The sequence below is a fragment of the Aspergillus mulundensis genome (assembly GCF_003369625.1).
Source record: "Aspergillus mulundensis strain DSM 5745 chromosome Unknown scaffold_6, whole genome shotgun sequence".
Lineage (NCBI taxonomy): Eukaryota > Fungi > Ascomycota > Eurotiomycetes > Eurotiales > Aspergillaceae > Aspergillus > Aspergillus mulundensis.
In genome coordinates, this window is record NW_020797894.1 from 1,116,126 (window position 1) to 1,129,919 (window position 13,794).

Genomic DNA, 13,794 nt, shown 5'->3' on the forward strand with positions numbered 1-13,794 from the left:
CATGGTCAGGTTCAGTCGCAAGCTCCAACATATCGGAACGTAAGTCCGAAGACAGTCTCTGCTGCGTGAGTCATGGTGATGGCGCACCTGACGACCTCATACTGATCAGTCTCATAGTATCGCAGGACGTCTTCGTGCGCGGCAGAAGTGACCTCGTAAGCCCAGCCGTCTACGGTGTCAACGCCGTCAGTCAGGGCTTTGTACTTACCACCCCAGGTCCTCAATTCGCCTTGGACCGTGGCCGGGCACAGGGTAGGAGGGGCATCCAACTCCAGTTTATCGATGAGGACCTCAGGGCTCGCAAGGGTTCCGTAGAAGAAGTACCAAGCAGGATACTGGCTTTGGCCGGGCAGGAAGGTCTGGGTGTCGTCAGTAGCGCGGTGGTGGGGGAGAGTTGCGTCGTGGTTAAGGCATGGAGCTGGGCTGTTGCAGTCGAGAGCCTTCTCTGCCCGGTTGATTCGAATGAAAGTGGGCTTGAATGTACCTGCGAGGGCAGCGGTGATGGCGCTCTTCTCGGTGCCATTCACAAAGCAAAAGGAGGCGTCTCCAGCGTCTCCGGATCCGTCGACTTGCTGAGGGAGATGAAGCATCCCGGCAAGCTCTTGGACCATGGCCGGAGTGGTTAGTGGGCATTCCAATTTGACGAGGTAGGTTGACTTGAGATCTGGAACGCCCGCGGCTGCCGATGGCTGCTCGTTCGGGACGGCCATGGCCATAGGCATGGGCGCATGGAAAAGCTCGTTGAAAGAACCGTCATAGTCGTTGTTGGCATCAACGACGACGGCCAAGGTCTCGAGCTCCTGCAGAAGATCCATGTTCTTCGACCAAGGTCGAGAGGAAGAGGAAAAGAGCAGGCAGGGGAAAGATCTGGAAGAAAAAGAAAGAAGGAGCAGAATTCCGGAATCCCGGCTTTGATGCTCTTTGATTCCTGGCCACTGACGGACTCTCACTCCGGATACATGGACACTTCTTAGTATCCTCCCTCTCTTCGTCTACTCTCCCGCATTGATACCCAGAGTCTGCTCTGCTTTGTATCCTCCAATGCCGCAAACAAAGCACCAGTTTCTCCACGTACCTAGCCAATTGCCATGGCAACTGGGGACAATCTTCAAGTTATCTCATTATCGCAGGGGAAAGCTTTACGTGAGCAATCTATCCAATCATTGAATGCCATCATGGCGACCCTCGGGTATATCCCGACCCTATATCTTTGTCTTCAGGACTGTTGGAGTATGCTGTGGGTCTCAGGGTGTGTTCGGCCTTTGCATCGGGCTTTGCACCTTATCTCTTCTTGTGTCCTAAGGCCAGATGGAAGCAAGGTATATAGAGCCAATTGACGATGCATGGCTTGTATGTGAACAGGCTTGCAATCGGTCACAATGCATGTCTTTCTTTTGCTGGCGGCCTTTCCTGTTTGCGCTCTTGCCTCGAGTGTCGCCACGGTTCTCGATGTGCAATACTACATCCCCTCAAAGACCGAGGTAGGCTGACCTTTCACCTATGCGGGCTCTTTCTACAGCTCCATAAATCTAACAGTTCATGCCATTTAGCTGGCGCATGACTTCGACGCGAAAGAGCCATTCCCGGTGACTGTCATCACCTCGCCCAATGCGACCCTTACTGCATCATGTCTCAACAGCACCATTTCCGATTACTTGGCTCGAGACGATGTTCTTACCAAGGGGTTCTTGTCGGGTAAGATCATGGTTGGCTCGTTCCTCGCATACCCAACCTCGGCTGATCCTGAGATCCTCGCCAGCGTTCTACTTCCAAGGCCCTGAAGACCTCACCCTGGCCCCAGAAACAGAGTCTCTCCTCCAAACCTTCGGCACCACCAGGGTCCTCTGGGCTCCCTCGCAAGATACCGTGACGCTCGCGGACGGGCCTTACTTTGCTACGGGCTCCGGCCTGCACCGCGCCTGGCGTCTCTACGACGACCACACGAACTCGTTTGTGTTACCTACTATACCCTCTCCCACCGACGTCGACGCCTACGAGGACCTCCCTGTACGGGGCACCGGCCTATCCGGCGACATGTCGATCGCCGTGCCGTCGAGGCTGTTCTACAAGCCGACCCCCGAGAAACCCCTTGCCGGCGTTCGCATAGGCGTGAAGGACCAGTACGCCATCAAGGGTCTTATAACAACGTACGGAAGCCGTGCATACGCCAGCACTTATCCCCCGTCCAATGTGACGTCCGGGGTAATCCAGCATCTGATCGATATGGGGGCCGTTGTTGTGGGGAAGACCAAGCTGTCGGTCTTCGCGAATGCCTGGCTCAGCATTGCCGAGTGGCCTGACTATTCGTTGCCATTTGTAAGAGTTTCTTCATTTGATCAATGAATCTCCTGATGTGCATTGAGGTTGACAAGGCTACACCAGAATCCCCGCGGCGATTCGTATCTAGTCCCCGGCGCCTCGTCTGCTGGCTCAGGTGCTGCTATGGCCGCGTATGACTGGCTGGACAGTACCATTGGCGAGGATACCGGTGGCTGTATGTTGACCTTGCTACCTGCCTTACTCATGCCATGCTAACTTGACCACTCCTAGCCATGCGTTTCCCTGCCGCGCAGAACGGCGTCTACGGAATCCGCTCGACCAAGAACAGCACCAACAACACCGCAACACCATTCGGACCGTTCGATGTCGCGGGCCATTTTGCCAGGGATGTGGACTCCTTCAACAGCGTCGGTGCTGTTATGTACAGCCAGGTGGGGTACAAGAACTACACCAAGTTCCCTAGGAAGATTATCTACCCGCAGGAGTACTGGGCCAATATCAACCCGGACTACACGGCGCCGTGCGAAGAGTACGTCCAGAACCTGGAAGCATTCCTCGGCGTAAACCGTACCGTGGTCGACAGTAACGCGCTCTGGTATGAATACTCCGGCCAGAACACCAGCCTGGTGGATTATTTTGCAAATGTAAGTGTTTACCTAGGTACCCAGGTGCCCAACATATCATCTCGTAGCATCCTCTGAAATGAAGCTGAATCTCAACACTCCAGCTCGTCCCCTACGTGTCCGGAACAAACAACTTCACCCGAGCCTTCAAAAAAGACTACATCGCGAAATTCAACCGCTACCCCTACGTCGCCCTCAACAGCGCAGGGAGCGCCTCCCTGGCGCCGCAAAACAGCACCCTGGGCGAAATCGGCTTCGCTCTGCAATCCGAGTTCCAGGCCTTCTACCGCCACGCCTTCCTCCCCGCCAACGAGGAAACCTGCTCCGAAACCCTCGTCGTATTCCCCTTCAACGGCAACGGCGGGAACCCCTGGTACAGAGACGACCCCGCCACGTATACGGTTGAGGGCCGCGCGCCCGCACTGCCGGGGTACATCAGCTGGAATCTGTTGAGCGTGATGAACGAGAGCCCCGAGGTGGCGGTGCCGGTTGGGGCGGTGGAGTATACGAGTCGGGTTTCGCTTGTTGGGAAGGAGTACCCTGCGACGCTGGAGATCCAGGGGGCGGTCGGGTGTGACTTTATGCTCATGAATTTGGTGAGGGAGGTTGCGTATACCCTGGGTCTGCCGAAGGGGGTCAAGACTGGGAGGAGGATGTACTGACCAACACCAGGCTCGTTGATTATAGGGCCCGTCGATCATGCTGATGAGTATATATGACCAAGGTGTATCTACTCTGCAGCTCGCTCCATCGCGACGGTGGTGACATTTTGGAAACGCAAATCAATAGACTGATTATGAATGGAAGCCTGACCAGCAGTTCGATTCCAAATGAGCCCGCCAACAAACAACAGCGGCAAGGAAGCAGCAAATAAACACGACTCCCGCTCACGACGACGCTGAGGGTCAAGATAAAATAGAACAGAAGGAAGCCCCAGCGGTAACGCGGTCAGCCTGCCCAGAACAACCAAGGATGTCTCCAGTCTAGTACTTAAGGACTTGGTCCTGAACTTGGCACTTGCCTGTGGGTATTGTACCTAGGTAAGCGCGGCACAGCCATCGTACACCTGCAAGGAAATTCCAACTCAGTCAAACGCTGAGACGGCAGGCACCAGCGCCTGCAGCCCAACAGTAACACTCAGACACTCAATCAGGTAGGTAAACAAAGGCGATCCTGGCGCCAGAGCAGCGAATTAAAACTCGGCGTTTCTCAGACCCTCGGTCGGCACGGCGTAGGTTTGCTGCAACGACACAAGCCTCTTGGCTGCGCCGGCCGCCGGCGTTGGCTTGGTGGTTGCCGCCATTGGCTTGGTAGCGGCTGGGGGATCGCTGTAGGGATTCTCGTCTGGAATTGGCGTTGTGTTGTGTTGTGTTGCACGGGTGTGTCAGAGTGCAGATCCCAGCCCCTTGGGGTTGGGGTATAAGACAAAGCAAGACCTGTCTGTCTGTCTGTCTGTCTGTCTGTCGCTGACCTCAGGGGTTTCGTTTCCATTTCCATGCTGACGGGTCTCACTCTCAATTCCAACTCCCGCTGCCACTGCCTTCTCCGTTTGAGCCTATCCGTACCGTACATCCAGCTCAGAATCTCTCATCTACCAACATCGACATATTCCATCCTTCCACATCGCATTCGCATCCGCATTCGACTCCACGCTAGCAGCCATCCAAATCGTACACTGTACAAGTACAAGCAAAAGCAAAAGCAAAATGCATCTCACCCTCCTCACCAGCCTCCTCGGCCTAGCCCTGGCCATGTCCATGCCCACCTGCACCGCGGCCCAAAACACCAGCACAAACGCCCCCGTCGTGACCGACAACGAGCCCGTCTCCGTGCACCACGCGTCCCTCCTACCCAAGGCCAACACGACCGTCTACGGCGGAATCACCATCTCCTCGCGGCTGAGCTCGCCCGCGCTCGCGGTGGACGTGTACATCGGCGGGATCCCCGAGGGGCAGTTTCTGTGTATGTTGCTTGCGTTGCTTGCTTCGCTTGCTTCGCTTTGCTTGCTTGGCATACCCCTACAATCCACCACAGTAGTAGTAGTAGTCGAGTTGAGCTAACGCTGTTTGATTAATGGCGCAGACTACCACATCCACCGGGCGCCCGTCCCCGCAGACGGGAACTGCTACGGCACCGGCGCGCATTTGGACCCCTACGGGCGCGGCCAGCAGCCGCCCTGCAACATCACGGCGCCGAATACGTGCGAGGTTGGCGATCTGAGCGGGAAGCATGGCGTTGCGTGGGCGCCGAGCGGCGAGGTGTTCCGGGCGAGCTACAGTGAATTCTTCCTTGCGAATACGCCGGGGGCGGCGGCGTATTTCGGGGATCTGTCGTGGGTTGTTCATGCGCCGAATAGCGATCGCTTGACTTGTGGGAATTTCGAGGTGGTTGTTCCTGCTGGGGGTGCGGGGGACTATGAGGATGAGGATGATGAGGTTGTGGCGGAGTGGAGGGCATAATGGTACTTTTGTGTGGGATACCTATTTCTTGCGTTCAAGATGAAGTTAATTCAAATGAAGTATTGAATGGTTTAAGATTCATTAGATCCAGTATAACATCGTATGGGTATATGGTCATTTCAGTCAATCATGATTTTGATGAGTCCGCCGGTCCTCGACCTGCCTTTCATTCCTCCTTTCTCAGCGCATTTTCATAGAGAATATCACATCGGCTGCCCGTCGAGATTCTCAAGTCGAGTCTGCATAGCGCTTTGATCGTATTCTTCACCTTGCTCCTCCTCCTTGTACTCTTGCAAGATGACAGTCCGCATAAGCCGCCGAGGCGCACGGCATCCGGTGAAGAGCTCAAACTGGGCGAACCCCTGCTCAGGGAGGACGTCGAGTCCATCAAGCGCCGCCCAGCCCCGATGAGAAAGCGAGCGTATTTGTCGCATGAGTGGTGTGTTCAATGGTTTGTACGCGAGGTCAACGACCACGCCACCCGTCGGACTCTCGATCCATTGAGAAGGAAGCTGGAAGTTGGGTGCGGGCTGGTCGCCAATCCTGTGTGCTGGAATCCCTGAAACAACAATGGTTGGCTGTTTATAGTTAACCGGCCAAGGGTCTTGTAGCGACTTGAGAACATGGATTTTGTAAGGGGCCGGCCCGCTCCCGCCAAACGCGCGGAGGTTCAAGCGCATATAATGCTGCGCGAGTTTCTCAGCATTCGCAACGGTGCGGTTCCAGATAAAGATGTTTTGCACGCCTAAATGGATCATCGAGTATATCCCGGCGCGAGCCATTCCACCGGCACCGATAATTAGGCCTGTCGTGGTTGGACGGATGGCATTGACTGGAGACAAGCCTCGACGTATGCATATACCAATTCCAATCCAATCCGTGTTGTCTCCATGCAAGCCCTTGATTGGGCCTGCCCGGTTTTTTTCCAAGTCCAGAGCGTCGTCAGTGCTGCCTTCGAGGTTTCGAATTGGTATCAGGGTATTGACAGCTCCGATAGCGCGCGCATGGGGAGACATTGAATGCAATAGAGGAATAACTTCTGTCTTGTATGGCAAGCTGACACTGGTTCCTCCAAAATTCGGATTTTCCACCAGATCGTTAATCCCTCGCAGAGTTGGTGTCTGGTGGATTCGGTAAATATGTGGCATGCCGCGCAATTTGAACGCGGCGTTGTGCATTGCTGGGGATAAACTGTATGTCGTGTTCGCGCCGAAGACGAAGAATTGCATTGGGTCCAGGACAAATGAAGAATAAAGCGCTTGCTGCGCGTCTTTTACGGTGACGGATGGAAGCCCTCTGGTTCCTGATTGAGAGATCAGGGGCCGAGGTATCACCGGGGTCAGGATTGGGTTAAAGCAGCACGATTGTCGGCCAAGCGGCCCAGAATTATAAGCAATGACAGGCATCTGCGGTCCTGGAAGGATCTTGAGGTTATGGCGAAAGCGCTCGACGGCGAAATTGTCGTCTATTGACGTGGCGGACTGTGTAAAGCGCACCATGTCACATCCGAGCTTCTTCGCCCGTTCATAAATACCAAGGTATTCGGGATCCTCCCATCCTCGGAGAGGCGGCTTAACAGGCGAGTAGTGCCCGATAACCTTGCTTGAACCTTTCGTGTCAATAATCTGAGATAACAAACTGTCTTCAAACGATAGGTCCACCGTTACAAATTCAGGGCTTAAGCGTAACCCGTGCTGCACTAGTTCCAGGTACGCCGCGTCAGAGCGGCGGGATGGCTCCCTGTGATCCGAGAAGATATTACTCTCGACGTGATATACCACAGGTACGATGATATTCCGCCGGACCGTCGCCACAGTTCGGCTGATGCTATCCGCAAGATTCGACTCGGTGCCCAACTGAGCAGAGGGCGCCGCCGACACATCGATCTTGATCTCGAAAGCATCCGCGGTGGATTCGAGTTCTTCAATGTCAAAGTTATTCTCTAGGAGGGAGGACATTGGCACAGCCGTAGCATAGGTGAATTTGCGGGTTTCGATCGGCTGCATGTGTAGAGGAAACGGTGAAAGCTGATTCCTCAGCTCCGGCATATTGCCAGTAGCGAACGCCACGAAGCGAAGAAAATCGCGCTGTAATCGCTTGAGCATCAAAAATGGGGTCGCCGTTTGAATGCGCTGGTCCACCTCGGCGTCCCATTGCGTGTAGTGTTGGTTGTCCTTGAGGTCACTGATGCCTTTCTCAGAAGCGTTAAAGAATTCAAGGTTCGAGCATGATCGATATATCGGGCCGGACAATTCAAGGAATCGACGGACTTTGTCGGTGTCGCGGGCTTTCAAGTAAGATTGAATGCTTTCCACGTCTCGGACTATATGGATGACGGGGTGAGTTTTCGCATACTCTCGGAGGCGCATCTGCCCATTGCGCTCGACATCGCCTGGTCCGCAGACAATCACGCAATTTTCCTGGTGCTCCATGAGCAACGATTCCATAACAATGGCCTCTTGCCGACGATATTCTGGAAGTGTATGTTCTCTTTTATAAGCGCCTCGGCAGCGCCCTGTCACCTGTTGGAAATATCGATCCGCTTCGACCACGCGCCTACCGTAGCTGGCAGCGAGTATCACAGCAAGACTCGATTTCCCGGTTCCCCGTATACCGATTAAAACTATCGACGCATTTGGGGCGAACTTCCTTTGGGTTTGAAGCGAGTTTTCCATGCGCACCGGCGACCCCCGGCTGGAGGTCAATTCCCGGAACGGAGAAGCGTATCCAGAGCCATCCCCAGTCTCTGGTCGTTCGTCAAAGCGCGCATAGTCGGTAGAAGTCGCAGTGGTCCCTAAGGCGTTGCTTCCCTGGTTGAAGCCCCGTAGAACGCGTCGGTGATTCTGATCAAAATTCTCGAGGTCGTCGAGGCGGCGCTTAGGTGGCCGCACAAGGATTGACATTGCGGAGATGAAGCCGACGGATTATACGAGAATTAAGGCGCGAATCATGTCATGCTGACATGGCGAAAGGACGTAGGAACTCGAGCACTTCAGCGGTACGAAATTAAAATGTCAATTCGTCGGGAATATATGAGAGCGAGAGCAGCAGAAGCCAAGGGTCCAAGCAATAAGCGGCAGTGGATTCTGGAGATTCGGCGACTGGGATGAAGTTAGATTGCGTCGAAAGTTGGGGGTTCGCGGGGAAGTCACGCTGTGGATGCCTGGGTGCCTGAGATCTGCGGGTAAGTGCTCAGCCGGCAATCTGCCCACAGCCAGAAATTATGCATCGTCATTGCCCAAGTTGCTCAATATTTATGCTTGCTCAACATTCGAGCATCTGAGCCTCAATCTATAAGCACCTTATTTGTACGATGCGTTCATCATTCACTCATCTTCACAGGCACATCAAACGCCTTCCATCCCGAAATCTTCATAGCCCGACCTTGCGTGATTCGTCCTAGACGGCCACCTTACTCTCTATGATCCTCGCTCTTCGCACCTACTATTGCCTACCTAGACTGCGGGATTTTATTCAGATGCGGGAGAGCCATGAGCAAAGAAAGGAAGGTCATGAGCGAGGCAAATGAAACCAGACATTTTCTAGGTATGCGTGCAGCCTGGAGGCCAAGCCGAAGCTGGATGGCAAGCCCCAGGAGTTGCACGGGCAAGGGATGAAGCCAATTTGGAAAGTGGAACGCACTGTGAAAGCCCCAAGCTTCGATCTTGAGTTCGCGACGAGCAGAACAAAGTTGGAGAGCCAGGGATGGCGTGAGCTGAGGAAAGGAATGATAAGCCATGAAGTGAATGAATTGACTGACTAACTAATTATCTAAGCTAGGTGGCTATAAAACATAAAGATATTTAAAAGTGTTAAGCACCTGGGTCACGTGATTATAAATAATAATTTTTAATACCCCCCTTGCCCGGGGTAGTAAATAAATAAGGCTATTTTAGTTTTTTAAAGTAATAATATAAAGTTATTTTATAGTATAGTAAGGTGTTTTATATTAATTATTTAAATAAAATATTAATAAATTACTTTTTTAAATAGCTTTATAAGTTTATTAGCGGCCTACTTTATTATTAATATATATAAAAATTTAATATTTTTATTTAATACTTTCTGGTAAAAAAAATAATAATAAATATTAATATACTTTAAGCAGGCATAATATTTAGGGTTTTTAAATATAATAATTACTTTTTAATTATTAGTATAAATAATTATAAGCCTAGGAAAATATACATGCGTAAGGTTTAAGTATTTAATATTTAATTTAATAAAAAGTAATTAAATTTAAATAAATTTTTAAGTTATAAGCGCCTGCGCGATATACTTTAATTTAATAAAAAAAAATATTATACTAAGTTAATACTTTAATACTTAAAAAATTAGATTACTAGTAAGTTTAAAAATATATTTAAATATTAAGGTTTTTTTTATTAAATAAGGGCTAGCCTAGTTAATATTAATATAGTTTTATAGGCCACCTTTATTAAATAAATAATATAAAGTAAAAAAAAAATAATATATAAATAATAATATACATGCTTAATAATAATTAGGTATTTTTAACTTAAATTACGCGTGTATTTTATAATTTTAAAAATTATATAAGTAATATTAGGGCGTGTATAAACCATAAGCTAAATTAAGTATTTTATTATAGCTTAGTAAAGTATTATATTATTTATAAAAACCTGGTTATTATAATTTTTAAAAATCTTTTTTTTATAAAATAGCATGAGAAAAGGCTTATAGTTTTTTAAGTTAAAGTACTTAAAAATTTTAAAAATATAAAAGTATTATAATAAAAATATTTTATTTTTATTTATATTAAATAAAATATTAATACTTAAGTAATCTTTAACTTAGCTATTATTTATTACTTTAAAAAGTTTTAAGAACTCCTGCTTAAAGGCTTTATACTAAGTATTATTTTAAAAAAGTATAAAAATATTATTAATGTATATAAGAATATATAAACTATTTTTAATAAATATTAAATAATTTATATATAGGTGTTTAAATCTTAAAAAAATAAAAGTTTTAAAAAAAAATATATTATTTTTTAGGTAATTACTTAAGGCTATATATTATTTTTAATAAAAGGTTATATTTACTAGCTTACTTATAACTATTAAAAAGGTTAATATAAATTACCTTTTTAAGTTTTATATAAAAAAAATATAATAATAATATTTTAAAAATATAATTACTAACTAAAAAGTGCTACAAGCGTGATAAATACCTTAAAAAATATAGGTTTTATTATTATAATATATACTTTATAAAAATCCTTGCTATAATATTACTTAAAGCCTTTTATAATTAAGCATGCTTTATAAGTATTATTATACTTAAGTTTAAAAACCTAGTAAGTTAGTAATAATTTTATATTTTTTTTTATTAATAACACGCCAGGTGTTATTTTAAAATAATAAGTATATTTTTTATAACATGCTTTGCGCTAAAGTTTTATATTTTTATAATTAAGCGCCTTTTTATATATTTAAGGCTTAAACTTAAAAAAATTAAGATTTTTAAATAATATAATATTAGATAATTTAAATATAGCTATAATAATTAAAGCATTAATTTAATACTAAATTTACTATATAATCTTATTAGTAATTATTAAGGGTGTTATAATAAAAAAAGTAAGGAATTTATTTTTTATTTTAGGATTAATACTAAAAAACTAAATATTATTTATATTTAGCGCTTTTTTAAAATATTAAAATAATTTTATAATACGCGTAAAGTATTTAAAGGGCTTAAAATTATAAATCTTGGCTATAATATAATGCTTATATTTAATAAAAGTTAGATTATATATATTTTTTTATTAGGGACGTTTTTTACTATAAAAAAAGGGGATATTAGGAATTTAAAGAATAGTAAGTATTATTAAAATTATTTTTAGTAATAATTAAAGGTAAAATACCTATTACTTTATACTTTTTTATTTAAGTAGGGATTTTCTTTTTAAAATTATAAGCACTTTTTTAAACTATAAGCAGAGCCTTTATAAATACTTTAATAAATATTTATATAAAAATTTAAGGCATAAATAAAGTTAACTAAAATTATAATTTATTTAAATAATTATATAGTTATAAAAACTTTACAGGTGTATATTTAACCTTTTTAATATTATTAATTTATTTATACTAATATATTAAGGTGTTAAGATTATATAAGGTAGTTACTTAAGGTAACTTAATATTATTAATTTTTTTAAAAATAATATCGCGCATGTACTTAATCTTTTTTATTTTAATATTATAAACTTTATAAAAAAAGTTTAAATAATTAATAAAATAGCCTTTAGCTATATAAAAATCTAGTTTTATTTAATACTTTTTTTTAAAAATAAAATACTAGTATTTATAACCTAAAGCACGCTATTTTAAAATATTAGGTTATTTACTAGTAAGAGCTTTATAAAATAATATTTTTATATAATTATTAAAAATATAGTTTTAAAAAAATATAATTATAAGAATAAGGTACCCTTAAAAATACTTAAAAGTTTAATATACTATTATAACTATTATAAGTAGCTTTATAAAATAATAATTTTTAATTTTAAAAATATTATTAAGCTAAGAATTATATATAAGCACTAGGTCTTATATTTTATTTTTATTTTAAAAATATTTAGCAAGCGTGATATGCTTTTTAGTATTATTATTATAAACATGTTTTATATTAATATTATACTAGGTTTTAAAATAGTTTTTTAAAAAAAATATACTTTTTTAGTAATTTATTTTTATCGCGGAGTAAGAATACCTAATAAAAATAGGTTATATTATTTATAAATATTATAAAATAATGTTTTTTATTATATTTACGTATAAAAATTAGTTTATAAATATTAAAATAAATAAAATCTCCAGGTTTTATATAAATTTTATAATAATTTTTTAGTAAGAAATAGTAACTTTTACTTATTAAGTATAATTTATAAAAATACTTAAGGCCGCCCTTTTTAAGCTTTAAACCTTTAATATTTTAAGTAATTTAGTGTATCTTTTACTTGCTCGCGTGGGCTAAGTAATAGTATATTAATTTAATAAAAATTAGCTTTAAATTTACTTTAAAATTAATATTAAAAAATAGCTTTACTATAGTAGTAAGCAAGCTATTAACCTTTAATATATTAATAAGCTTTATAAAAAATTAACTAGTTATATAAAAATAATAATAATTATTTAAAATTATAATATACCCTTTAGCCTTACTATTTTATAAAAAAAAATTATTATTTTTATTTAAAAGTATTTACACGCCTGCCTTAATAAGTTAATATATTAAAATAAAATTATAAGCTAGCACAGGCGCTAGCTAAATATTTTTTAAAATAAAAGTTTTAATATATATTATTAAGTTTAAAAGTATAAAATTAATTATAATATTACTATATTTTTTAATAAAAAAAGGCGTGCCTGTAGTAGTTTTTACCTTAATAATATAGGCTATAAAAATATAAAATTATAATAAAAAAAAGTTATATAATATAATAAATTTAAGTTAAGTATTTAAAAATAAAGATTTTTTTTATTATACTATTATAAGCCGCTACATAATATTTTATATTAATATAGTTAAAAAAATAATAAATTATTATTTACTAATAGTAGCTAGTATTACTAAAAAGCGCCTTATTATTATTATTATTATTAATAAAGGTATTAATTATATATGTTACTTTAAACCTTATTAGCTTAACTATTATATAGTTATTAATTAGTATAATAAGCTCTAGAGGGATTTTAAAAGTTATTATATTTATATAAATTATATTTATTATATTTATTATACCCCCCTTGGCCGCGACCTTTAAATATACTAGGTAAATTATAATTATAATAACTTTTATGGCCTTATTTACAAGGGCTAAAATTATAAAAATAAAATATACCTTATAGGCCGCGAGAACTAGTTTACTTTATTAATTAATATTTAAAAAAAAAGTAATTACCTAAAGCGCCGTGATAATAATACTAAATAAAGTTAATATTTTTTATAAGTAAATTATTTTTAAAAATTTTATTAATAGTTAACTTTTTTTTATCCTTATTTTTATTTTTTTATTTATTATATTTATAAAAAGTGTGTTAAAAGTTACTTTAAGTAACTTTTTTTTTATTTAGCGGCGCTGCGCGTACTATAAAAAAAAATATATATATTTTTTTTATTTTATAAATTATTAAATTATAAGATATTTTTAGCTAAGTAATTTAAGCTTTATAAAACTTTGTATTTTAAATTATAATAAAAAAAAATAAATCTTTATTTAAAGGGGTAACTTAAGTTTTTAATATTTTAATTTAATAATAATATTTTTTTATTTATTTAATTAAATAATTTTACTTTATATATTTATAAGCTTTATTATAAAAAGCTTATTTTAAATATTATAAGCTATTATATAGCTATAAGGCTTATAAAAAGCCTTAAGTAAGTTAAAAGCCTTTTTT

The 13,794-nt window shown here is 41.3% G+C and overlaps 4 protein-coding genes across 4 annotated transcripts; 2 read left to right on the forward strand and 2 right to left on the reverse strand.

Moving 5' to 3' along the window:
- Window positions 1-11: 11 nt before the first annotated feature.
- DSM5745_06539 (gamma-glutamylcyclotransferase family protein) lies at window positions 12-815 on the reverse strand (the record flags this gene model as incomplete). The annotated part of the gene is made up of 1 exon (XM_026748555.1): window positions 12-815. The coding sequence occupies one exon, from the start codon at window positions 813-815 to the stop codon at window positions 12-14; it is 804 nt and encodes a 267-aa protein (XP_026602859.1).
- A 564-nt stretch (window positions 816-1,379) lies between these two features.
- DSM5745_06540 (uncharacterized protein) lies at window positions 1,380-3,565 on the forward strand (the record flags this gene model as incomplete). Its single annotated transcript, XM_026748556.1, has 6 exons — window positions 1,380-1,481; window positions 1,551-1,695; window positions 1,760-2,316; window positions 2,383-2,494; window positions 2,551-2,924; window positions 3,008-3,565. 6 exons carry the CDS (start codon window positions 1,380-1,382, stop codon window positions 3,563-3,565), a joined length of 1,848 nt encoding a protein of 615 aa, XP_026602860.1.
- A 1,044-nt stretch (window positions 3,566-4,609) lies between these two features.
- On the forward strand, window positions 4,610-5,362 carry DSM5745_06541 (putative cytosolic Cu/Zn superoxide dismutase; the record flags this gene model as incomplete). The annotated part of the gene is made up of 2 exons (XM_026748557.1): window positions 4,610-4,865; window positions 4,986-5,362. 2 exons carry the CDS (start codon window positions 4,610-4,612, stop codon window positions 5,360-5,362), a joined length of 633 nt encoding a protein of 210 aa, XP_026602861.1.
- Window positions 5,363-5,565: 203 nt separating this feature from the next.
- Window positions 5,566-8,265, reverse strand: DSM5745_06542 (putative quinate pathway repressor protein QutR; the record flags this gene model as incomplete). Its single annotated transcript, XM_026748558.1, has 1 exon — window positions 5,566-8,265. The coding sequence occupies one exon, from the start codon at window positions 8,263-8,265 to the stop codon at window positions 5,566-5,568; it is 2,700 nt and encodes an 899-aa protein (XP_026602862.1).
- Window positions 8,266-13,794: the final 5,529 nt, after the last annotated feature.